At 37.1% G+C, this 27,344-nt stretch overlaps 1 protein-coding gene across 3 annotated transcripts; it reads left to right on the top strand.

Annotated features, from left to right (window-relative positions):
- Positions 1-1,550: 1,550 nt before the first annotated feature.
- LOC109004344 (alpha-mannosidase I MNS4) lies at positions 1,551-27,344 on the top strand. Of its 3 annotated transcripts, none has more exons than XM_018982872.2 (17): positions 1,551-1,847; positions 2,439-2,558; positions 2,687-2,779; positions 3,251-3,337; positions 12,668-12,758; positions 13,364-13,419; positions 13,890-13,962; positions 15,330-15,439; positions 16,482-16,532; positions 17,610-17,698; positions 17,837-17,918; positions 18,016-18,129; positions 18,848-18,927; positions 19,560-19,695; positions 24,549-24,619; positions 24,732-24,907; positions 26,558-26,692. In XM_018982872.2, the coding sequence occupies exons 1-17, from the start codon at positions 1,716-1,718 to the stop codon at positions 26,635-26,637; spliced, it is 1,641 nt and encodes a 546-aa protein (XP_018838417.2). In that variant the 5' UTR covers positions 1,551-1,715; the 3' UTR covers positions 26,638-26,692. The 3 variants fall into 3 exon arrangements, with proteins under 3 accessions (XP_018838417.2, XP_018838412.2, XP_018838418.2); XM_018982867.2 differs by having other exon boundaries at positions 1,552-1,847; positions 24,732-24,975; positions 26,558-27,344; XM_018982873.2 differs by lacking the exon at positions 1,551-1,847 and having other exon boundaries at positions 2,446-2,558; positions 2,652-2,779; positions 24,732-24,975; positions 26,558-27,344.

Below are 27,344 nucleotides of genomic sequence, written 5' to 3'. Positions count from 1 at the left end.
ACAAATCTCTAGAATAATGAGAGAGAAAGAGAGAAAAATAGAGTAAATAGGAGGCTTGTTAGGGCATTATTGATTGCCAGTTAAGAGGATGAGTAGAGGGGGAGATGAAGCACGACAAGATTAAGGATTTTGGACAAGATGATTCAAGACAATATTTTGGGAGAAATCACATAGAAGAGTGAAAGAAGGAAGGGGGAGCTGTAGAAGAGCGAGAAAATGGAGGGGGAAATTGCCGTTTCATGCTTCGGGTGAGACTGAGCTATAGAACCGGTTCACTTGTTAGTGAACCTGGTTTGCCACGTAGGATGTGAGGCGTGGATTTGATAAACTGGTTGATATATAGATTTTTTTTTAAAAAAAAAGTAGATTTCATTATTAAAAATTTAATTTTTTTATGTAGATTTTACATTTATTTTTTATTTTTTTAAAATGGATGCACGTTGCTTATTTACCATATAATTGCCAGTATTATTTTTCTTTATTTCTACACTGTCCACTATTTTCTAATCTTTTGGGTACTTTTACCATTATAATAGGAGCCTCCTGATTACACGTTTCCCATCTATCAATCTCCGTTAGCATTTAAACTCAGTGCTTGCGAGATGGAATCGAACATAAGGAGACATCTCTATATTCTTCCGAAAAATTCTTAGAATTATCCCTTTTTAGCTCTCAGTTTATACTAAATACTATTTTCATTTTATTTTGGGACCTCACCTACGTGCATATTTTCTAAAATCACTTAAAAGACTTTCTATGTATACATATAATTTGTGGAGTGGGATTTCACCCAGAAATGATCTTTCAACCCATTATTGAGGACAAAACTCCTGAAACATGGTATCTTTTATATATTGAGTGGAATGGAATTGAAACTATATATTTGATTCTAGATTCTATTTCACACTCTATTTTTTTATGGTTAAATTACGATCTCGTATATTTAAAAGTCGAATAAAATATTATTATAATATTATTTTTATTTTAAAAAAATTATAATAATTAAATGAAATAATTTGTAAAAACAAACGAAGCCGACTTGACATTTATTGATTTAAATTCGTCATTTTCTTTAGAAAAAAATAATATAAAGCTGTCTTTTTTTGGGAGCTCTTTTTAATAACGGAACAATTATCCTCTATTCTTCCCAGTAATATTAAAATTTAAAATTTACCCCTTTTGATCAGAAATCACGATCAGGAAGTGATCACTCATAAATTTATAAGATGATTGCCTAGGCAAAAGATAAAAAATAAAACAAAACAAAATAGAATAAAAATAAATAAATAAAAATTGCACCTTATCTCTAAATTGGTGAACTCTTATCAAATACTCTTTGCATTAACCCCACTACCAATATTATATAAAGATAGAGACGTTTGGATTCGCAGGACATCTCAGTTCATCTCAACTCATCTCACTACTATTCAGCAACTTTAACTCATAAATCTCACTACTATTCATAATTCATCTCATTATTATTCACAATCCATCTCAAATTATCTTCGAAACCAAACGTCTACTAAAGTTAGGAATTAGGGGAATTTTTGTTTATGGAGTTATATAATCCGATAGGCAAGTACGTGGTGTACGCTGCCGACCAGAGAAAGGCATAACATAACAAAGCGAAAGCGTGCAGCGCTAAAGCCAGATGCCATTGTTTTGTGTTGTCTAAGACGGAGTTGACACACACAAACGAACAGGGAGGCAGAAGAATGGAAGCTAAGAAACCAGTCTTTCAATTCCTATGGCTCTTCTTTTTTGTCTCAGCCTATCACAACGCTTTCATGCGCAGAGCTCTCGCAGAGGGCGTCACTCCTCAGGAAGCCAAACAGCTCCGAGACGAGGTAACCCTCTGTCTATCTCAGATCCAGCTCGGAAGCGGAATTAGGGTTTTTATTTAAGATTTTCATTGTCAGAATGCCATGTACACTTTGCCGTTTATGTTACTATGCTCATTTGATGGAACAGTCGGTTGATTTGTACTCGCGACGCAAATTTATCTTAAAGTATGTTTGGCAGCGGGAATTTACAAAACAGAATCCGATTCCAATGACCCATGTTGGACTTCTAAATGAAGGGCCTTTGGACTCTTAAATTGTCTATTCTTATAGCTACATGTACACTTTTCCATATGGGCTTGAATTTTGCTGGCAAAACTCATAACTGATTGCGTGATATTAACGTAGAATGCTGTTGTTGATGATTTGGTGTAGGAGCAGAAAATGATATTTCAAAAATAGCTCAAAATTTCATGTCCTGGATTGTTTTCCTTGTAAATTCTCCCCATTACGTAACAGGAGTTTTGAGTTGATGTGAAAGATCCGAATATTTAAATTGTCCGCACCATGCTTTTCTATTTGCATTTGATGGCAGTGTTAGTATGTGCTGTTTGATCTTTTTAAAGTGGGAGAGATACATTTCAATTTGCAATCCAGGTGCGTGGAATGTTCTATCACGCTTTTAATGGATACATGGACCATGCATTTCCACTTGATGAACTAAGACCTTTAACATGTGGAGGAGAGGATACACTTGGCGGTTATGCCTTGACTTTGGTATGAGAATTTCTCCTTTCCAAATTTTACCTATATCCAAGTTGTTGTATGTCTCACCTGTCATTGTGTTATGATCCCGAGGGTTACCCTCAGGATCATAGCACATTGCCGTCATGTAACTGTCACAGATTGACTCCTTAGACATGCTGGCTTTACTTGGTGACAAGGAACGCTTTGCTGCATCTGTCGAATGGATTGGTAAAAGCCTTCGGTTTGACATAGTGAGTAGTGCTCATTTGTTTTGTTGGTGAATTAATGTTTAAACTTATCTGCTGGGACTAGATTTTCATTTAATGCAATATGGGGATGATGGATTCTAAATAACTGAGGACTGCTTTTCTTCTCCCCATTGAATAGTATCAAAATTCTGAATTTCAACTTTTATAAAGCTCCCAACATGCTGATTTGCTCTTTTGTAATCCTGGTTTTCATTTTGCTGTGTGGAATTGTTCGGGTTTCTTGCATTTTGTATATGCATGTATTTTAAATTGTAATACTCTGTATCTTAATAACTAATGTCATTTAGATTTTCTTTTAGCATATTTTTTAAGTAATCAAAAGTTTGTTGAAGAACACAAAAGGCTTAGCCGATTTTTTATTTTTTATTTTTTTTAATTTACGTTTAAATTTCGGCTAGAATTGCTTTGGTCACCTGCTGCATAACTTTGGATTTTCTTTATGGGTTTTTGCAGAATAAGACAGTGTCTGTGTTTGAGACTACTATTCGCGTTCTTGGAGGTTTACTCTCTGCTCATCTTATTGCAAGTGATTATGCTACGGTATTGGTTATGCTTTTACCTTTACGAATTATTTTCATTACAATTTTATTATTATTTTTAGTTAAAGCATTGGTTTTCCAGAAAAAGTATTGATGTGCTTTAGATCGACCTAAAAGGAACGATGCAACTCATGGGTAGTTTAATTAGCATGATATATAAGCTATATCGATATTTTTGCTTCTTCGATGGGAGGTGGGCCTCAAGGGAATAGTAAAATTGGTTTGCTGAGGTTGCTTGGTCGAGAAAAGATTATGCAGTGTAGTTGTTAACAACCATTTTTTATGGGAAAAGGGCAATTTAACAACAAGAGAGTTATCTGCACTCTTGTTTTAGGTTGTAATTATGTAGCTACACCTTTCCAGTAGGCCAAACCCTAGTGGTGCTGTTATCCACTTATAAGTAGTTGACTCGGTTCTAATTGCAAATGAATGCTTGGAAAGTAGAATAAGAATGGGTAAATCTGGAGTTTTAGTTAAATTGGACATGGAAAAGGCTTTTGATCATGTCAATTGGGATTTTCTTCTTTACATACTTGGGAGATTTGGTTTTGGTGGGAAGTGATGTTCAGGGATTAAACATTGTATTTCGATGGCCAGATTTTCGATATTAGTGAATGGCAATTCGGTTGGTTTTTTTAACAGTTCTCGGGATTTGAGGCAAGGAGACCCCTTATCTCCTTTCCTTTTTGTAATAGTGATGGATGCTTTGAGTCGTATGCTTGAAGCGGCTGTTGAAGGAAGATTTATGTCGGGATTTGTGGTGGGTGATGAGACTCGGGATAGTATTACAGTATCACATTTGCTTTTTGCAGACGACACTTTGATTTTATGTGATAACAATAAGGATCACCTTCGTGTTTTGAGAGCCTTACTGTTATGTTTTGAAGCTGTCTCTGGTTTAAGAATTAATCTTTCCAAGTCTGAAATTGTTCCAGTGGGTATGGTCAGGAATATCTTGGATCTGGCCAATATTTTGGGATGTAAGGTAGCTTTGTTACCGATGAGATACCTTGGACTACCCTTGGGTGCTCTTCACAAATCAGTTTCTATTTGGGATGGGGTGATTGAGAAGATTAGGAGGAGGTTAGCTGGCTGGAAAAAAATTATACTTGTCAAAAGGTGGAAGAGTTACCTTGATTAAGAGCACATTGACTAATCTCCCTACTTATTTCCTCTCTCTCTCTCTCTCCTTTACCAGCTGGGGTTGCTAAAAGAATAGAGAGGATTCATCGGAATTTTCTGTGCGATGGTAATAGGGTGGAAAGAAAGTTTTATTTGGTGAGTTGGAATAAAGTTTGTCTCTCGGTGTCTTGTGGAGGTTTGGGAGTGCGAAATTTAAGAATTTTCAACAAAGCTCTTCTTGGGAAATGGCTTTGAAGGTATCATAATGATAGTAATGCATTTTGGAGAAATATTGTGGACGTTAAATATGGGAGGATGTGGGGGAGTTGGTGTACGAATGATGTAAGAGGGATGTTTGGGGTGGGTTTGTGGAAGTCTATTCGGCTGGGATGGGGGGGCTTTGTCAAGAATACTAAATTCAAGGTCGGGGGATGGGGCAAAGATCTATTTTTGGCATGACATTTGGTGTGGGGATTATCCTCTTAAGGATGTTTACCCTAATATTTTTAGGATTGCTAGAGATAAAGGGGCTGCAGTGGCTGAGTCCTAGCACTTTTCTAACAATTTGATTCACTGGACTGTGGAATTCACAAGAGATGTACAGGATTGGGAAGTATGCAAAGTTTCTAATTTATTTGGAGGATTATACGAGATGAAGCTTGATCAGAACATGGAGGATAGTCTGCAGTGGGTGCATACAGTTAATTCCAGATTTTCAGCGAGTCCTTTTTACAAGGTATTAACCTGTCATGGGGTCAAAGATTATCCCTGGAAAAATATTTGGAGAGCCAAGGTGCCTAGTAAGATTGCTATCTTCTGTTGGCTGGTGTCTCTTGGGTGAATTTTAACCACAGACAACTTGATGAAGAGAGGCTTACCGGTGGTTGATTGGTGTTTTATGTGTAAGAAGGATGGTGAATCTATTGATCATCTTTTTCTTCATTGTGAGGTGACGACTTCTTTGTGGAATGAGATTTTTGCAAGAGTTGGCATTTTTTGGGTGATGCCTATGCGTGTGGTAGATTTCTTTGCATGCTGGCAAGGTATTGTGGGAAGAAGTAACAGCACTGCAGTGTTGAAGAGGATCCCCTTGTGCTTGCTTTGGTGTTTATGGTTGGAGAGGAATGGGAGGTGCTTTGAAAATTGTGAACATTCTTTAGGGGAACTTAGGGGGTTTTTCCTTGGCACTTAAAGTTTTTGGGTGAAGAATCTTGTAAGTGTCAAATTGGTTTGAATGCCCTTTACCGAGGGTTTGCTTTCATTATATAGAAGAGAATATACAAGATTGTTGCCGGATTCTATGCGTCTAATATGTTAAACAAGGTAAGTATTTACATTAATATCTAATCTAGCTAGAAAGGAAACTATCACCAAAAATACAATAAATCATATCCCAAATCATATCTCCGTAATAGTAAGGAATGGGAATGATTGTAATTTTTTAGTTGTTTTTTGTTTTAGCTTGTAAGTAGGTGTTCTCATTTGTATACATCCTGTGTACTTGAGTTATGCCTAATTACTTGGAATAAAGTTTCTCTTATTAATTATAAAAAAAAGTAGTTGATACTCCATTGCCCTATCATATAATATAACCTTGCTCTAAGGTTTTTTGGTGAAGGCCTTGGGCTTGGGGGTATGCTCCCCCAGGTCTAAGGTTCAAATCCCCTTGGGTGTAAACAATCTCTAGGGGTTATCGGACTAGAGGATTTCTTCTTGAATTACCCAATGTGCACTTCCGGGAAACTCCTTTCCGAGGGCCTGTGCACCCCCGGGATTAGTCGGGATGCTGTTCCTAGACACCTGGTGCCAATAGAAAAAAAAGGTTGTCTGGTGCTTTTGATCTTTCTGGGTGTTTGCTTGATGTACTTGATTGCTGCTAGGACTTGATGTTGTGACTTGATTTTGTAATTTTACATCCATCGGGAAAAAATTGTATATTTATTAGTTTGTGTCAAAGTTATGCAGCAAATGTACTTTACCTTGCTTTTAATGCCAAGAGACATACAAGGTAGATGTTTAGGTTCTCTTATAGCCATGGTTTTTGGCCTATTAGGTCTAGAATGAGTTATGCCTTCTTTGGTAGTAGATCAACTAGCATGTTGGATAGTGTCCTATAAAAAAAAAAAAAAAAAAAAAAAGAGCCATCAGTGTGCATGATTGTGGAAGGTGAAGATCTGCTCGTTTGTTGTGGTATATTTGGAGTAAAAGAAATGACTGTCCTCTCTTCCCTGCATCACTTTAGAGTTATAAATTCTTCCCAGAAAATTTGAAACAACATTCACTTCCCAATCATTTACATCTCTAATAAAGTTAACATTCCATAGAATATTATTATTCGTTTACCTCTTGTAAAAAAAAAAGAATATTATTATCTGTACATTGAAGATAATCTGCCACAACAACATTTTGATCCCTTGCAATCCTGTAAAGAGATGGAAAATCTGATTTAAGAGTTGATTCCCCACACCAAATGTCATGCCAAAAGAGAATCTTCTTCCCTTCCCTCACCTTAAATTTAATATGTTTAGAAAACTCCCCCCAACCTTTCCTAATGCCCTTCCATAAACTCACCCCATACGCTTCTCTAACTTCATTAGAACACCAATCCTCCCACCCATTCCCATATTTAACAACAACAACAACATTCTTCCATAAAACATCTCTCTCTTCATGATATCTCCAAAGCCATTTTCCAAGGAGTGCTTTATTAAATAATCTCAAATTTCTCACCCCCAATCCTCCTAAAGAAACCGGTTGACACACCTTATTCCAACTAACCAAATGAAACTTCTTTTCCTCTCTTATTCCTCCCCATAAGAAATTACGATAAATTTTCTCAATTCTACTAGCAACCCTAGCCGGCAAAGGGAAAAGTGAAAGAAAATACGTAGGAAGATTAGACAATGTACTCTTTATCAAAGTAATTCTTCCCCCTTTAGACAAATATAACTTTTTCCATCCAGCCAACCTTCTCTCAATCTTCTCAATAACCCCATCTCATATCAAAACAAATTTGTGAGGAGTCCTTAAGGGAAGACCAAGATACTTTAGCGGCAGTGAAGCAATCTTACACTCCAAAATATTAGCCAAAACTGAAATATTACCTACGACACCCACCGGAACAATTTCAGACTTGTTTAGGTTAATCCTAAGACCTGAGACGGCTTCAAAACATAACAACAATGCTCTCAAAGATCGAATATGTTCTTGATTGGGCTTGCTGAAAATTAATGTGTCATCGACAAAAAGAAGATGAGAAATGTCAGACTATTCCGTTCCTCATTGCCCACCTCAAAACCCGACAAGTACCGACCTTTTACTGCTGCTTCCAACATTCTTCTCAATGCATCTATGACAAAGACGAAAAGAAAAGGAGATAGCGGATCTCCTTGTCTCAAACCACGTGAACTATTAAAAAACCCAGCTGGAGTCCCATTCACCAAAATGGAAAATCTCGACGTCGAAATGCAATGTTTGATCCACATACACCATTTCTCTCCAAAACCATATCTCCCAAGCAAATACAGGAGAAAATCCCAACTAACACGGTCGCTTTTTCCATGTCCAATTTAATCAAAATTCCAGATTCATTTGATTTAATTCTGCTGTCCACAAACTCATTAGCAACTAATACCGAGTCAAGGATTTGTCTCTCTCTTACAAAGGAATTTTGAGATTTCGATATAATATTTCCCAACACCCCACTCATACGATTAGCTAACACCTTAGAGATTATCTTGTAAACCCCATTCACCAAACTAATAGGCCGAAAATCACGCATCTCCACAGCCCCTACCTTTTTGAGAATAAGTGCTATAAATGTAGCATTGAAACTCTTCTCAAATTTCATAAATGAATAAAATTCACGAAAAACCTTCATAATATCCTCCCGCACTATATCCCAACAAGATTGAAAAAAAGCCATTGAAAAACCATCCTGACCTAGAGCCTCATCCCTTTCCATTCCTCTAACCACATCGAGAACTTCATGCTCTTCAAAAGCTCTCTCCAACCATTCTGTACTTGCCTGATCAATGAAGTCAAAAAACAGCCCATCAAGCTTTGGTTTCCATGAGTATTCTTCGCTGAACAACTTCTTATAAAAATTGACAATGTGATCTTTAATGACCTCTTGATCTGAAATGACGTTTTCACCATCATGAAGAACCTCAATTGCATTATTTCTTCGATGAAAGTTCGCCATACGGTGAAAAAATTTCGTGCACTTGTCACCTTCCTTCAGCCAAAGGACCCGGGATTTCCATCCTTGGCGCTTCTTGCCGAGGATAGCCCTTAATACTTCTTTGCTTCCCTTATTCATGTTCCCTCTGTCTTTTTTTTCTTTTAGTTTTATCTTATGTTTGTTGAAGATGGATCGTAGTTTTTGGATAGAAGCTAAGAGGTTCGTGTTTAATTGGAAAGGTGGTAACTTTTTTTGTATTATTTATAGGAGCAAGAAGATGTCTAAGTCTCTCAATCTCAGCAGAGGTATGGTTATTTGGATGGCAAAGATAGTGGAGGATTGTTCGAGGATAGCGGGCAATAAAGATTCTTTTTAGAAAAGAAGGGATGGTAATAGAGTTTTTATGGTCCAAAAGTGTCAAAACGCGTTTGGTAGATTTGTGAAGCTGATTGAGTTTGGCACTAGTAAGGGGAATGGAATTGTAGTGATTCCAGAAGGGTGAAAAGGGGGTGGTTGGGCAGGTTTTGTGAGATTAATGAGAGAGATGGTTGATTTTAGGAACTTTGTTTCAGGTTCTGAAAGTAGAGTTGCTCCTACGGAGGGTGGTGGCGAACGGGTTTTTAGAAATAAGAAGATGATTTTTTATACATCTTCGAAAGGTGTTTATCATCATCGGGAAGTGTCTTACCTGTTAGCATTAACAAATCCAAGGCAGGAGGGTTCTGTTCCTCATCAGAGTTTTGGCGTTGGTAAATTTACGAAGGATGAATTGGTGTTGGATGGTAACAAAAGGAATGACGTTTTGTGGTGGAAGCAGATGGATGGAAGGAAGAATGGTTGGCTTGCTGAGGTGTTGCAGAAAGTTGGAGAAGTTAAAGGGTCTCTGTGGCACGTAAGGGTAGAGTTATTTGGTTGGAAGGAGAGGTTGGGGACAATGTTGAAGAAGGTAGATGAAGGGTTGGGTCTGTTTATGGGTTTGGGCCTAAATTTGGAGGATAAAGAAGAAGGAAAAAGGATGGGGGAGCAGCAGAATGGGCCTGTGGGTCTTAATGTTAAGTTGGCAAATGGGCCTGTGGGCCAGAATGGGCCTGGTTTCTGGAGGGCAAAGCCTTCACGCGAGATATAGGGCTTAGACAGCCCAAGGGCTTAGTGGCTCTGACGGACACTACGACGTCACAGACAGGGTCGATGGCGGCAAGTAAGTCTCCAAGAGGCTCTCCGACAGGGGTCCATCCACCGGCGATTGATCAGTTACTCAGATCTAAGAATCGGAACTCTGAGGTGGTTCATATTATACCCTCGACGGCACAGAAGGTTGAGCTTTCTTCATAGAAGGGGACGACAGTGGTAGTCGATTCCTCTAAGGGTACTCAGGTGGTGTGTTCAGCTCTGGTGAAGGGGAGCATGTTGTCTTCCTCCGAGCCCGAGATTCAGAAGGGAGATTCTCATCTCGGGGTTGAGAGGTTCTCTTCTCAATCGTTATTGGTTCCTATTGAGCTAAGTTGTGAAGGCGATGAGAGGGTTTCAGAGGGGGTGGAAGTGGTGGAGGGAGATGTGGAATTGAGTGGTAATGTCTCTGGGTCCATTGAGGAGTTTGTTTCTGGGGTCCCTTGCACCCAGAGCTTAAACTCTGAGATACAAATTGTTCTTGGAGGGGAGGAGGAGGCAGAGATCTTCCCATTCATTATCCGCGGACTCTTCGTCCCCTAATTCTTTCCATTCTACCAACGAATAATTTATAATAATTCGCAAATCCAGATCGGCTAATTGTTCTCGGATAGCACCTGCTCCGGTAGAAATTTCTTGATTTCGAAATGTATCGAAGCCCACTCGGACCAATCCGCCCGCTCGGCTTCTTATATTTAAAGTGATTCGTGTATCTACTCCAATGAGACTATTGTTCTGTACCATTATGGAAGAAGATTCGGGCAAAATATGTACTTCCTCGAGGCAAGTGAGTCAGGAGAGCTGAGGGAGTCTGATGAAGAAATGGACCATGCTATAAATTTCAGGTTCTCAGTTAGCTTTTTTTATAAGGTGCTTAATTGTCATTTTGGCTGTGTTTTCCCCTGGAAAAGCATTTGGAGGGTAAAGGTACCTACTAAGGTGGCGTTCTTTCGTTGGGTGGTTGCTCTAGGGAAGTATTGACCACGGATAACCATAGAAAACATGGTTTGTGTATAGCTTATTGGTGTGTCATGTGCAAGAAAGATGGTGAATTTGTAAATCATTTTTTTTTTTACATTGCGAGGTGGCAAAGTCTTTGTGGAATGAGGTTATTGGTCGGACAGGTTTATATTGGGTGATGCCTAAGGAAGTTGTGGATCTCCTTGCATGTTGGGGTGGTTTTGAGGCAAAGAAATGTGTTGCTACCAGATGGTGAATGATTCCTCTGTTTTGAATGTGGTGTTAATGGCTGGAAAGGAATGAGAGATGTTTTGAAAACAAAGAGCGTTCGTTATTTTTTCTTTTCTACTTTGAGTTTGTGGGCTAGGATCTTTGCAAGGAATGATGATAATGTATTGAATCTGTTTCTGTCGTAGTTTCCTGCTTTCCAGTGTGCAATAGGTATTTCTTTTGGTTACTTCCTCTGTACTTGTGCTGTGTCTATTCTTGGTAATAAAATTCTTATTAATTATCAAAAAAAAGTTTTGAAGTCTATGGGGTGACCCCCCCCCCCCCAAACAAATCATTCAACCACCGCCTGGATCCCTGCTGCCTCAACTAAATCTGCCTCAACCATGGTCATCCTAGCCGCCTCTAGGTGCAAAAACTTTCCCATCAGCCACGGTCATCTCAGATCTGCCTCAACCAATCCAATAAACTCTTAGCCTCAACAACCACTAGGCCTTAAACAAATATGGTTGTGGGTCTCTTGGGCTCAACTAGAGAGAGATCCATGGTTGTGGGTCTCTTGGCCCTATGGCTGCAAACGGGCCGGTCCGGTCCGGTCCGGCGATGGACCGAAAATTTTCGGTCCATTATTTTTCCGGACCGGACCGGACCGAACACCTAAAGGGACCGGACCGATAGCTGGTCGGGTCGGGTCCAGTCGGTCCGCCCTGTTTTTTTTTTTTTAATAATTAATAAAAAAAATTATTTAAAATACTAAATTAAATTAAGTGACTTATTAATGTGGATTATGTAACAAACTCAATAAAAAAATATTTTATATGGTCAATGATAATAAATTAGATGAAAATTATATTATTAATTTATATAATTACTATATAATTAACTAATTGATATTATATATTTATTAATTCATAGAATATTAACAAGTGTTAATAGTATATTTAAAATTTTATATTGTTAATAGTGATAGGTTAAATGAAGATATATATAAAATATTGTTAATTTATAGAATATTAACAAGTATTAATAATATATTTAAAAATTTATATTGTTAATTGTACAATTATTATATATAAAAAATATTTTTTTTAAAAATTTTTCATTTGGTCCGGTCCGGTCCGAAAAAACTGTGGACCGTGGACCGGACCGAATGATTTTGGTCCTCTAAAATATGGACCGGACCGGACCGGTCCAAGTCTCGGTCCGGTCCGGTCCGGACCGAAACGGTCTGTCTGGTCGGTCCGACCGGACCGTTAATCACCCCTACTTAGCCCCAACAAAAAAAGAGAGACCCATGGATTGTTTACTTGGTATCTGCAAGGGTGGATAGCGTAGGCCAGGCGTGCCAGGTACAGGAGACCCACCTAGCATCCCTAGTCCACAATAGTGTTGAGTTTTCTATTTTTGTCTTTCATGAATTTCTGCGCTAATTACGTAGATCTCTTATATTGACTACAGCTAAGAACTAGAAATGGATAAAATTAAATTATGAAAACTAGTCCCATTACATTAATGACAGAAGCATAAGACAATAGCGTGCTGAAAAAGAACCTCTTGAACTCATCCAAGGAGCACTCCTGATCTTAAAAAAAACACGTTTAATATGAATTGTATATTGTATACCACTATCTGAAGGTCTTTGTTGATTTCTTCTGTATTGTTTCTTTACAGGGCATGAAAATACCATCTTATGACAACCAGTTGCTTAACTTAGCAGAGGATTTGGCCCGGAGGTTATTACCTGCGTTTGACACTCCTACAGGTATAACTACTAGATGATTTTAACTGATTTTCCCAATTTATTGTAGTTTGAATTTAGCTACTTGTCTTGCATTTTTTATGACCTAAATTCTTGGGCTGTTTATTCACATAGGGTATTTATTTCTCAATCTTGTTACTTTTTGGTTATTTGATGGTATATTTTTATCATTTTTTGGAATGCTAAATTAAGAATGTTTTCACCTAACATATAAGAATACAATTATAGGGAATGAAGGATTGCCATGTTTAGTATACTGTATACCTGTCTAGTTCTGATAGGCTACTTGGGTTGAAATTGGTAGGCCGTAAAGGAATGTTAATATAGGGATTTAAATCTCAAGTAAAATTATTGAGGACCTTGTAAATTGGCAAACGGCTCATGAATGACTAGCTTTGTGAAACTTTAGCAGTTTGGCTCTGTGGAAAGCAATTTTGCTACATTCTCTCTTAAAGCAGTTGGGTAGCTATGACACCGTCTGCTGAACAATGATTGTACATTAAACACTTTGGTTTCAATTGTGGATGAAGTACATATTAGATGTGGGGGCATTGCAAATGTAATGGATCCATCATTTTATGACCATTTTCAGATATCATGTGTTGCAGGAATTCCATTTGGATCTGTCAACCTTTTGTATGGAGTTGATGAACATGAAAGCAAGGCAAGGCCTTTCTGCATTTTCTCCTTCTTTTGTGCAAGCTTGCTTTCTCTTGAGTTTTGCCTTGACTTTCTCGCGTGAAAGCAGCTAATAACATTATAGGACTCTACACCTTTTTAAATTTTTGACAAGTAATCAAAGAATTTAGCAGGAGACACAAATGTCAGGGCCCAAAGTACACAAGAATTATACAAGTGGAACATCTAAATAGAGAGAGAGAGAGAGAAGAAAATCGTGAAAACTCAGCTGATTAATTTCCAGTTTGCTAATTGCTGTTGTACCTCAACTAATAGGGTATATGATTACACATCTAATTGCCAAGGACAATGAGCGAATATGCAAGTTTGTACTCTCGAATTTAAGAATCATTAACCTCCTTCTAGGACATTCATTTGGTAACTGTACTACTTCTTTAATTCTCTGTTTTGTGCTATTTATGTAAAGCATTAAAAAATTAATTTTTGGTCTGTTAGATAACATCAACTGCTGGTGGGGGGACTTTAACGTTGGAATTTGGAGTGCTTAGTCGTTTGACGAATGATCCCGGTAAGTTTTACCTTTGTTGCAAGGGAAGACAAGATGCCAAGATACCAAATATTCACTAATATTGGAAAACTACGGTTGTGAACCCCTTGATTAGCGAAATATATGTGGGAGGATATATTTATGACATTGTCGTATTATGCAGAATATTACATATACTTCTTGTACCATGGTAGCATTCATTTTGGCATTTACTTCCTTTTTAATAACCTAGATATAAAAAAGGGCACCTAGAATATAGCCTTCTTATTATATACGTCATAGCACTGTTAATTAATAGGTTACTGATCAAAAAAAGAAAACAATAATAATAGGTAAGGCTAGATACTACCTCCATTTTCATGATAACTCACAGACAGCGGCCATTTGGTGAATGATTCCTATATGTATGTGTTGGTGTATTTGGAGGGAGAGAAATGCTAGAAGTTTCGAAGATCAAGAGAGAACAACGGATGAGCTAAAAGTTTTCTTCTTTAAGTCCTTGTTTTTATTATTATTATTTTTTTTTTGGTATAGTTTGTAATGGACGAAGTGTCCATGACATGACCTTCTACTTTCTATTGTAAACTCTAGTTAGGTGTTTCTCATGTATATTACCTGTGTACCTGGGCTTTGCTTATTTCTATGAATATAATTATATAACTTTTTACTTATAAAAAAAAAAAAAGATACTACCTCCATTTTGACCTGAAGAATAATGTTTAGGATCATCGTTCAAGCTTCCGTTTTCTTCTTCTTTGCTCTTTTTGGTTTTTAAATCCTTTTTCTCTCCCAAGTTGGACGTTTATTAGAATAAAAAAAAAATATTCTTTACTGAATGAGGAAACAGTTAAGCTATTTTCGACCGAGACGAGTTTGTTGACCCCTTGATCTTGAGCAGAAGGTACCTAGAGGTGATCTGTTCAATCAGATAAAAAGAAACACTAACAGACTTATAACCATGTTGTCCATTACTCATCGTCACTGGTGACTTTCTAGAAATATGCTTGGGCCTTGGTCCAGTTGTTTAAACTTAATAATTCTTCAATCTCCTTGCTTGTCCTGGTCTTTGTGCAACTTCTACTAGATATTTTATAAGTTGTAAGTTGTTGAGTGACTTTATAGATGATGGCTCTATGTGTTTGTCGAGACATTAGCCTTTCTTGTACACTTTTTATTGCATAGGAGGTTGTAGAAGTACTGGTTTTATCCTCTTCATTTCTGGCTTGATAGACTAGGTTCTCAACGTAGGGTCTTGGATACCACTGTATTTCCCTCCTTGCCTCCCTTATATTTTTTTTGTCATTAATATCATTATTTTCCATTTCTTTTTCCTTTCTTTTCTGTGGGGGACGCATGTTGAAATATTGCTCAACTTCATGAACATGCAGTTTTTGAAGAAGTTACCAAAAATGCAGTTCGTGGACTTTGGGCGCGGCGTTCAAAACTAAATTTAGTTGGTGCCCATATCAATGTTTTTACAGGTGAATGGACACAGAAGGTAACACTCTATTTAACGTGATTTCTCTATGAGGGCCATCCTACTATGAGTTTCTGTAGTGTCTAATGTCTAATCTCTCTCTCTCAGAAAACATCATATTGCCAATATTAGTTTTTTTTTGGTATAAGTGATCAAAAATAAACTTTACGTTGTGTCTCAATCTTTGACTTTTACATATCTGGTCCTAGGCTTGGATGAAGTAAGGCCATCATGTGAGAATGCTTTAGATCTTTTTTGCCTTATTTGTTTGTCCATTAAATAGATCTTCCTGAGTTAGTTGTTGTATCGTAGTTGAGGTATATAATGATAATAATTAAATGTAACTTTGTGTCCTTGGGTTATGCCTTTTGCATTTCCAAATAAAATTTTTTATTACTTACAAAAAAATAATTGCATTCACGTTTTTACTCTCTCTCTATTCTCCATGCATGAAGAAGCATATGTAATTTTCTAGGTATGCAATTTGTATAAACCCTTGGGGGAAAACAATACCTAGGGGCAGCGTCCCATTGGTGAAAGGCCCATGATTTATCTGATTTGTGTGATGGGGATAGATTACATGGGTCCAAGGTTTAACCGGGTAAAAGACATGTTGCGTTTGCACGGTCTTTGGGTTATAAAAAAAAATAGTTAATGCAATTTGTATAATCCTATTGACAGCATTGTCAGTTTTTCTGTGAATGTGGATATACATCTTTGAGCTATTGCACCACTCATTATACAGGCTGAGCAACAATCTTTTATTGAAGTAAATAAAGTTTTCAATTTTGAGTTTCTTGAATGGTGCACTCAGCTATGGTTTATAAACATAAAACTTATGCCATTATATATGTACATACATACGCAGTGAGGTGAGATGCATCAGTAGGATCCATAATAGTTCATGCTTTTTACTATCTGAGGTGCGTTTGAAAAGTTTCTAAATTATTGTCAACCAGCTTACAAATTCCACAAAATTAAAATTCCATTTACTTTGGGGAGACGCAAATTTTCCTCCCACTTATTTTGTCACTAAGGAAAATGATGTATGCTGCCTTTTCAGGATGCTGGAATAGGAACTAGTATCGACTCTTTCTACGAGTATCTCCTAAAGGTTAGTACCATGAATTGAAATGCTGAAACCTGCTTCAGCTCTATAACATCCTTTTTGTTATTTGGAACGAGCTTAGTTCTCTCCATTGATGCACGATGCCTTCTTTATGTCATTAGACAAAATTGTAGTGATATAAATTAGTGAGGTAAGGGTGCTGGATATTATATACTTCTATTGTAACTTTTTTTATAAGATTAAATATCTTTTAAAACAATGGGCAATATCTGAGTACACGGTGTATACAAGGTATATGCTGCAATCTCTAATTATACCTGGTGCAAAACTTCTTTTGGGGATGTTCTTGTGTTATTAAAGGGAAGATTGCAGATATAGTTATTGCTTGTGTTGTTGAAAATATATAGGTTTATTTTACTAGAAAGTATTTTGGAGTTGTGATAAATTGATAGTGGGCGGTTCGTTAGAGAATTTGTAAATTGTTATCCTTCCGAACAGCGAGGAAATCAAGCATTGAGATGTTTTATCTTGTAACTCTTTTGTTTCAGCACTCTTGAAAAGTGTGTATAGTGAGTTAACAGGATGGCTTTTAGCCTTAGGTAGAAGAACCATAGTCTGAATCACTTATTGATATCTAATATGATAGTTAGCAGAAAGATAAAGTAACCCTTGTTTTATTATTGTTGTTAGGCCTTTGTTTTGCCTTCTTTGAGGAATCCATTTACTCCACTTGCAATTTTACCGCTTTCCTTTCAAGTTCAATTTATGGTCTTCTACCGACAAAATGGAATTGAGTGGAGAATAGAAGTGGAAGAAGATGATGAGGCTTTAAATTTCATTCACCTGTACATAGGATTTGTTTATTTCTACAGTGAACATTAGAAGGCTTCTGAGGTGTATACCCTGCAGTTAGTTAAATAAAGTCAGTATTTTAACTGGTCACAGCCTTCTCATGAACTAATTTGAGCTCTGTATGCTGACACATATGATATGTCAATAATCTTGCTAAAAGCTTGTTTTGGATGAATTTGGGTTGTTACATTTCTTTTCAGTTTTTTGTCAACCTTTCTTTTTTCTTTTTGATAAGTTTTTTCTTGTTAACCTTTCTTGACAATGTTTCAGGCTTATGTATTGTTTGGAGATGAAGAGTCTCTGTTCATTTTCCAAGAAGCTTACAGAGCTGCTATGCACTATCTTTACAATGATCCTTGGTAAAAGCTTGTGGCTATTGTGTGCCACTCTGTAAATAGACATTCCCTTGCCCTATTTTTATCATTATCCTTTTTCTTTCAATCTTTTTATTGGATTCAGCTTTGTTGGCCTTGGTTTATTTTTTGGTGCCTGTGCAGGTATGTGGAAGTAAATATGGATTCTGCTGCTATTGTCTGGCCATTGTTTAACAGTTTGCAGGCATTCTGGCCTGGCCTTCAGGTTTTCGGTCTATTTTTATTCTATCTTCGATGCCATTTGTTGGTGAACTGGATTATTGGAAGTTTTCTGATTATATGTATATTACTCATGCTCGAAGGTGTTAGCTGGGGACATCGATCCTGCAGTTCAAACACATACTGCCTTCTTTAGTGTCTGGAAAAGATATGGTTTCACTCCTGAGGGTTTTAATCTTGCTACGCTCAGTGTTCAGGTATATTAATCATCACTATCTGAACCCCCTAGGCAATTGCTATTTGAACTGATGTTGCTTGTAGGGCATTTTACTAGAGTGTGGTGATGTCTTAGTTAAGGATCTGATATATGTGCGTACATGACACCCATATGCCATTTGGCGAACTAGATTGCCATCTTGGAATCTCTGCATTTCCAGTATGCTTTATTAGTTTTAGACTTACAGCACGTACACCACTGAATATCTAGGTTATGTTTATGAAAGGTAGAACTTTAGAATGCTTTGGTATACCTCCACCAGCCAAATGTTATTCAGGTAGAATGAACTTGAATGTGTTTGAGCCATCTCACATTGTAATAAATCGGTGACATGTTACAAATTTTAAGCATTTCTTAGATACCGTTTGGCTGATGACTTTAAGTCCGCAGTTATAGTTCGCTTGTGTTCATATTTTTTCTCTTTACAAACAAAAAAAATGTTGACTTCTTTGTCGGTATAGGATATATATCAATAAATGATATATTTGCTTATACAATGGAAAAGCTTAAGACGTTCTTCGTCTATACTCTCCTCCTTTAGATAGCTTCTATAGACTTCAATGGGTTCAATTTACATGATTTTCTTTTGTGTGTGTGTGTGTGTGTGTGTTTTTTTTTTTTGTTGCTTTATAGAACTAGCTTGATAATGTTGTTAAGTCTAGTGATTGTGTAGAATTTTCTGTACATTTCCTTCTTAGGATGGGCAAAAAAGTTACCCACTGCGTCCGGAGTTAATAGAGAGCACGTATTGGCTCTACAAAGCTACCAGAGATCCCAGGTTTGCTCTGATCTACTTATTTGTTGTGATCTTTAATCTTCTCAATTCAACTCAGTCAAGCCTTAATCCCGCTTAAATTGGGATTGGCTTATAGTTGCTCTCCGATTAATCGGGGTTGACCACATGTATTGCAATTTTGAAATGAATCCATTGAAGTTACTAGGTTGTATACTGACCATCAACCTATTGCGACCCTCCTTTCTCCTTTCTTGGTGCATTGCCTTAAATTGCTCACGCATGACATCATAATAAGATCAGTACAACTTTGAATGATTTATTTGTTAGGAAAGACTTCTGGAACCTGCAATTTTTTAGACCCACATCTTCAGAAGCAATTCTTCAGTGTTACATATTGTTACATTATGGTTGAACTCTTGATCTGTGGCGGGCCTGCTTCAAACTCTTAAATTTGTGATGAGCCTCCATGGCCCTGCCATGTACTTCTCCCAAAAGCACGCTGCATAATGCTATACTCTTTGCTCTATCTATGTATTTTCCCCTATAGAAATAAAAGCCACGTAGAGTACTGGGAATTAGTGTTTCTGGTCAAGTCTATGCTATTGTTTATATCCACATGTGCACTACCTTGACTTATTTGCAACTGAGACCGTTTTCAAGGTTTTTCTTTGTAGATATCTTGATGCTGGTCGGGACATGGTTTCCAGCTTGCAGTATGGGGCTCGATGCCCTTGTGGATACTGTCATATATCAGATGTAGAGTTTCACACGCAGGAAGATCACATGGAGAGCTTTTTCTTAGCTGAGACTGTAAGTACCGGTTTTACATGAGTTTTGTTTTTGGCAATCATCTGTCTTCAAAAGATCTTAATTGCCAAGTGGATCTGGTAGCACTTTCTCCTCTAGGCTTAATTACCTCCGAGGGATGTTCTTGCCCTCTAGATGAGATCAGGGGAACCCTGAAAGAATATTTATCGGAGCTAGATTATATATATGAAAAATGTGAAAAGTCTATTGATGGAACTCTATCATGGGTGGTTTTGGGCCCCAATTGAGGGCCACTTAGACAATGGCTTCAACTCGGGCACGTTGGATTGTGTTGGTGCATCCCGAGTCCTGACCTAACCCAGTCATTAGGAGCTAAACACCGCATTTAAACCAAAATTGATTTGTAATTGGCTTCCCTTTGCCAAACCTAAGTGCTTATTTCTCAACCTTCATTTTGAATGTTGTCTTTGAACTTGAATGGTAGTGGTCCTTTAGTTTCTTTTAGACTATCTTTATAATGCTCCAGTCCCGGATAGGTCGGAGAGTTACTTCTTGTCACTTAAAATCGTATCTCACCGTACAGATATAAACTCCAATTTCTCAATTACTCATAGATCTCATTGTTTTAAATCAACTACTCCAAAATAATTAACTAAGAGCACCACAAAGTCTCAAAATAAATGTCAACTTTCCCAAAATACTAAGGCTATGTTTGGCTACCAAAGTACTCTCAACACTTTCCAAGTATTCTCGTACTTTTGAAAATATTTCACATGCCAAACAACTTAAAATATTCTCAATGGGACCCACAAATTCACTTCAATCTCTACTCATAACTATTCACAAACATTCTATAATACTTATCACTATTATATATAAATAAAAAATAAAATCACTGTAATATTTATCACTATTAAATATAAATAAAAAAAATATTATACTATAATATATAAATAAAAAATAAAATTACTATAATATATAAATAAAAAATATTTATCACTTTTATATATAAATAAAAAATAAAATCGCTATAATATATAAATAAAAAATAAAATCACTATAATATTTATCACTATTATATATAAATTAAAAATAAAATCATTATAATATTTATCATTATTATATATAAATAAAAAATAAAATCACTACAATATTTATTAATATTAAAAAATCGCTATAATAAAATCACTATAATATTTATTACTAAAAATAAAATCACTATAATATTTATGGGACCCACACCTTTTTCAACTATCTATCTAAAAGTCAACAACTCAACATACTTTACACATCTAAACAACTCAAAATACTCTCAATGGGACCCACAAACTCACTTCAATCTCTATTCATAACTATTCACAAATATTTTCAACATTTCTCAAGTATTCTCACTATCCAAACGTACCCTAAGTCAACAGAGCAAAATGAAACTAAATAAAATTCTCCAATAACCCAAGTACCCTTTTTGTACTTAATACACTATGCTCACATAGACTTACACATGCTTCCTATTCTTGAACTTCAGTTGAAACATCCAAAACATCTGAAAATGTCGTGGAGATAAGGGAGTGAGTTATCAACAATTCAGTAAACAGAGAACATATACTAGTATGCAAACATGAGCATTTACAGATTACAAAATGTAGAACAAAAAGTTTTCAGTTTCAGTATGCAAAACAAAACATGTTATCAAAATTATCAGAGCAATGGTTCAAAATATTTATATTCCAAAGTTTACTTGTAAAAAAAATATATTTATATTCCAAAGTCCTTTGGCATAGCATAAACTAAGCATCATCATCATATCATATCATATCAGAGCATTACATTGGAACAGAGATCATGTTTAACTCCCGTAGTAGGGTTGTGTTATCCCTGGTGGCCAAACCGGGTAGAGACAAAAGTAAATCTTTCCCCTATCATTCTCGGAGCCCCGAGTGTGCACACAGGAAACACACACAAAAATCACTTTGTTTCCAAAGTGAGTGCACTCAAAGACAAAGAAGTTGGTACCAACCCAAATAGAGGCCACAGTTTTACACCCGTGGTAAGGTCAGAGTAGAGCAGAGCGGAAACAGAGCCAGATACAGAATCTCTAATGTTATGCCAAAGGTTTTCAGATGCCACATCACATCAAAACTGAGTACTGAACATATTCATATCCTCACATAATCAAAAACAGATTCAGAGCATCTTCACTTAATCATGCATAAATTTTCAGATTTCATAATCGCTCGTTTTTGCACAGTTCAAAAACAAAAATATTTCTCTTTTATATTGATTTCATGAGTAATGCAGATTAAATCACTGAGGTTGTTACAAATTTCTTTTCATAATAAAACATGCATATTTTTCCAAAATCCACCTCGGTCCTTTTTTTTTTTTTTTTTGAAGAGAATGAAACTAGGCAATGCCCAAGTACACAAAAAGTATACAAAGTGAGACACCTAATTACATTCTAGTGAGCTGAAAAGAAGATAGAAGCTCATGGACATTCCCACCCTTCAATACAATAGCAAAAAACCACTGTAAAAGAGAGAATACAAATAAATTCCAGATTTTTCCCCACTGCACGCTTGAAACACCTATCTTTCATTTCTGACCATAAACACCACATTAAGCACAAAGGCATCATTCCCTACACTGCTACCAGTTGAGTGCTATTATGCCTTATGTTCCAGCACGCTAGTAGTTCCACCACACTCTTAGGCATTACTCAGCTCAGCCCAGCCCAGCTCTATTGAGGATACTAGCCCATAACACCACAAAGGTATCAATCTCAGTCCATTTCTTTTATGCAAAGTCTAGCATAAGAACTCCGCTTACATGGACTTTTTATCTTTTCTGAATTTTTTCACAACAGTGCCAAACGAATATTAAGCATCACCTATAAAATAGTCACATAACGTTCGTAAATTTTCAATTGAACACATATTTCGATACTTAAACATGAAATACTAAAATAACATATTTTTTCCTAAACATCTAAAATTCTCGTAACCCTAAAATATCATCATTTCTCAAATTCATTGATATCCACTTAATTTCTTCGACTAAGACAATAAACTCTAAATTATTTACTACTGAAATCTTTTTCTTTTTTTTAAACCAGTATTTACTACTGAAATCTAACTATCAAAATTTAGTACCAACTAATATAATTTAAAACCTTAAATATTTTCTGTTAAATAGCTTTGTAGGCTAATTTAAAGTGAGCCGAAGCCCACTTAAAATAACACAATAGTTTTCTACAGTCAAGCTTAGGCCCATCGTAAAATCAAACCCAACTGAAATATATGTTCAAACACCTCATGCTTTGGCTTATAACTCAAAGGGAAAAATTGTAATATCATAAAACAAGTCTTCTCTACTCTCTGCGTAAGGAGCTTTACGTAAAATGCAAAAGCCACCTTTTAGTTTGTAAGGATAAATGTTCACTAGAGAGACCTAGGGCCGTGCGACGGAGACTCACCGTGAGAGCCAGCTACGAAGCGGCGGCGAGGTGGCTGAGGCGGTGGCAGTGGACTATGAGAGAGGGAGTTGCTGGTGCCGCCATCGTGTAAGGCAGCAGCCGAATAGGGTAGGGCTTTCGGTTTGGGTGGAGTTGGGTGGTTTGAAGAGGCTAAGCGTGGGAGGGATGCCCACAATGGTCTCGGTTTGTTTATGGCTTCACGGCTGTACTCGATGCAAATTTCTTGGTGGTCATCAGTGGCATACGTTGGGTGGCCTTCTAGGTGGTTGCCTGGATTTTGTGTCTCACATTGGTATCCGTGCTCTGTTTTGAGTCTTAAAAACAGAGTTTCGGTTTGGTTTATAGAGGTTGGTGTAGGCTGGCGGTTTGTCGTGAGGGACCGAGGATGGCTTACTCATCTATGGGTTGGCAACAGTGATCGTGGCCCTTGGTGGAGGTACTGCGGCTTGGAGTGTGTAACAGCTTGGGGTGGCCATAACGTAGTACGGTGTAACAGTGGTGAAGGATGCAGGCTTGAGGCAGTGGGCCTAGCAACTTCTGTCGTGTAGGAGTGAGCTCGGTAACATTAGGTGGTTGTTCACTCACAAGTGCAACAACCACGCTAGGGCTTGGTTTGTTTCGTTTTGATGATGGTGGTTGTTGCTGGTGTTTATTAACATAGGCTAGGGGGGATGAACGCCTAGTGCATGGCTCTCTCTCTCTATAGATGTGTAATTGTGATTGTGTGCAATGGCTTGCAGTTTGGGTTGGCGTGGATGGGGATGAAACGGGGAAAGGGAGCCTTGTTTCATGGTGGTTGATGCTTGAACGTGGGGCTTTGGTTTTGGGATGCTCTGAACGTGGAGGAAGGGTGCAGCAGAGCCCTAGTTTTTTATGAGGAAGATGAGCCTTCATGCATGGCTTGGAGTTTATACACAATTGGTCTTGGGCCTAACAAATTTGGGTCCAGTTTATGGGTTTGACCTACAATATTCTTCATGGGCCTAGTATCAAATAAATTTTTATGGGCCCAGTCACAAATTCTAAAATAACCCAACTTGTTCAAAAAAAAATTCAGGCCAATTAACAAATAATAAGATTCCACTTGATCCCTAAAATATTGCATGATTTTAACCTAATTATCAAATCCAGTAAAACCCAATATCCCACCATAAGAAATTTTGGGCCCGTAGCCTATTTTCTATTTTAAAAAAATAAATTTTCTCGTTAAAACTCAAGTGGGTTTCCCAAACCTTATTAACCAAAAGCACTTTATAGAATGCGGGCTTGGTGTTGAGCCTGGGTGTTACAACCTTATACAAGCAGGGAACCATTTATTTGATTCTATGTTTTGCTAATGTATGACATGTGGCATCAGTTTATATTCTTATCTTATTTCATTTTTATTTACATTGCATGTTGTTTATGACTTGAACATAATTAGGTTAAATACTTGTGGCTTCTTTTCGATTTGGCTGTTGGTCCAGATAACCTTGTTGAAAACGGGCCATACAAGTAAGTGCTTTTGTGCTTTCGACAGATTATCTTTAGGCGATGGAATTTATGATACTAAGTTACTTCTGTAAATTTTTTTTTCTACCTTGAACTGAAAATATACCATTTACAGGTACATATTTAGCACTGAAGGCCACCTACTGCCTGCAACCCCTCAGATATCCCTGGTACGGGAACATTGTTCATATGTTGGGGCTTTTTGTAGAAGTGTGGGTTGTAAAGAAGATTATCATACATCAGAAATCGCTACTGATCTTCTAGAAGCTAATGGCAGTAGATTTCATGAAGGTCAGGCTCACACTGGACTTCCTTTATATTCCACTTTTGAGTCAACCCCTACAGCAGGGTTGATCAAGGTCAGTGGTTTGTTTTAAACCTTTTAGAATACCTTGTTGGGTTTTGCTTCAATGCTAAATGGCCTGCTCTACTTTTTATTTTTATTGTTCAAAATTGTAGTTTAAGAGTATATGTTGCTGTATATATATACTTATCAAAAAAGAATATTAGTTGCTGTATGAAAAAAAAGATGCTATCCTGATCCATGGTTGTTTTCAATGTCATTTGTCCTGGAAACACCACATACATTAGTTATTACCAACGTTAGAGAAAACCTAAAAAGTTAAATAAAAAAAATAAAAATAAAAATAAAAAATCTGGTTTCCTTGTAACCTATAAAAGAAGATTCAGGTCTCCATGCATTATCTACTTATAAAAAAGAAAAGGAAAGAGAGTTAAGTTTCTCACTCCTAAGAGCATTGGCATTGGCCCAGCCAAATGTCAGTGAAATCTAAATTTTAGCTTTTTTTTAGTTAAAACTCCTACATTGGACTAGTCAAAGGTATATTTGTGAAACTTTGAGTTATAGTAATTTAGGGCCCCTAGTCATATTTGGAGAGTCACTGTAGAAGAACCAAATCAATATTTTATGATTTTTCCATCCAATTATCTCTCTCTTTCCCTCGCTCTTCTCTCTATCTCTCTCTCTCTCCGCTTCCATCCAGTTTTTCTTTCCAAGTACGTTTCACCTCAACTCAAGCATTGTTTCCTCCTGGCTTTGTTGTAATTTGGTATTCGTAAAATCGGTATTGCGTACAATGTGGATTAAATATTAAATTTTAATATTAATACAAAATATTAAATACAAGTGTATTTACAAAATATTAAGTTTTTTTAAAATAATATTATATTACTATTTTGACTTTAGGATGGCTGGTCCAATGTGGATTAACCTCTCCTAAAGTTTTGGCTATAGCCAAAACCTCAAATTCTAGTCAAAATTTGGACTTGGCAGCCATTGCCAATGCTCTAAACCATCTTCTACAACCGGCAAACGTACCTTGGACCATTTCACTAGATGGAATTTATGTTATACCCCCATAACTCCCCATTAAAGAAAATCTCGATGTTACTTCTCAAGTCAATTGACTACTCCAACAGGTAGCAGAAGAAGAGACATAATAGGTAGGCAAGTTGAATAGCATGCCCTTGATGAATGTATTTCTACCACCCTTGACAAGTACAGGGACTGCCAACCAGCCAATTGGCACTCCATCTTCCCAATAGTGTCCCATCCCAAATGGGATTGGCTGTTAAAAGGTTGTTCCTAAGAGAAGACCAAGGTAAGTCACGTGTAAGGTATAAATCCTACAGGCTACAGCCATGGATATGCTGCCAAACTAACTACATTCTCAGCATTACCTCCCGGAAGACCCAAGGGAACACCCCACTCCTGCCTTCTGTCCATGTTTAAAACGTTAATAATTTAGAAAACAGTTTAGTGCTTAACCAAACCTCAAAGTAAAGCAATAAGTGGATGAATTGTGCTGGGTCAAAACTAGCGTGCATAAGCCATATTCAAACACTTAACTTCACATATGCTAGCTGGATTGTCCACCTTATCAGTGTTAACCGTTAAAAATTACATTGTCCTTCCTGCAGGGATTTTGCCCAGGACTATCTCATGGGCAGAAGTTTGGGATATCATACATTGCTTCAGTCAATACAGCTTACCAGCATGAGCCTGCATCTGATGGAAAACCAACTACTCTGCAGAGCCATTCAGTGGCGGTTGTCCAAAACCAAAGTTCTGATGACTCGCTTCCTGAAAATGATTGTGACAATTTGCAGGAATCCCGCGAGGAAGGATCAGAGAGTAAGGTACCTCTGCAATCTCAGGTATGAGTAAGGCCTTTAGGATGGTAATGGAACTCGGGGAAATCAAGCTAATTGGTTGGAAGCAGCCTCCAAATGATCAGGATTCGGCCTTCCACATTCCCTGCCTTCTATCTATTCTGCCATAAGATGGGCTGAATGCTAAGATGGGTCCAACGTGATACATTTTTGGGGGCTGCATGGAAGACTAGAAAAATTGTGGTTCTCTTTGACTGTGTAGATTATGATCATAGGTTCGAGCGATTCGGCATCTATTGATAGAGTGAGCATAGAGCTTGAGGATAGAAATGTGAACTGGAAGTTGTCTGATCATTATTTCTGGTTTCGCTGCCCTGGCAGAGGACATGAAAAGTTGCAATTAGTCAGCTGTTAGGCTCGTGTAACTTGGCACAATGGAGCCGAATTTTGTACACTCTTTTTCTTTATGGTGGGTTTCAAAGATTGATTATGGAGGGGGCTCTCATCAGCCTCGGTGCGAGTTGGAATGGTGTATTTGTAAGAACACATTTAAAAAATATAGCTAGAAAACTATAGGTTATGTTTATTTACAGAA

This window comes from Juglans regia, chromosome 12 (genome assembly GCF_001411555.2).
Source record: "Juglans regia cultivar Chandler chromosome 12, Walnut 2.0, whole genome shotgun sequence".
Lineage (NCBI taxonomy): Eukaryota > Viridiplantae > Streptophyta > Magnoliopsida > Fagales > Juglandaceae > Juglans > Juglans regia.
The sequence above is the reverse complement of the archived record's forward strand: the minus strand, read 5'-3'. Positions and strand labels throughout refer to the sequence as shown.

Coding starts and splice junctions, on each gene's coding strand:
- LOC109004344 (XM_018982867.2), top strand. CDS start 1,716: ATGGAAGCTAAGAAACCAGTCTTTCAATTCCTATGGCTCTTCTTTTTT. Junction 15,440..16,481: donor CAGGTGAATGGACACAGAAG/GTAACACTCTAT, acceptor CTGCCTTTTCAG/GATGCTGGAATAGGAACTAG. Junction 18,130..18,847: donor TTGCTACGCTCAGTGTTCAG/GTATATTAATCA, acceptor TTTCCTTCTTAG/GATGGGCAAAAAAGTTACCC.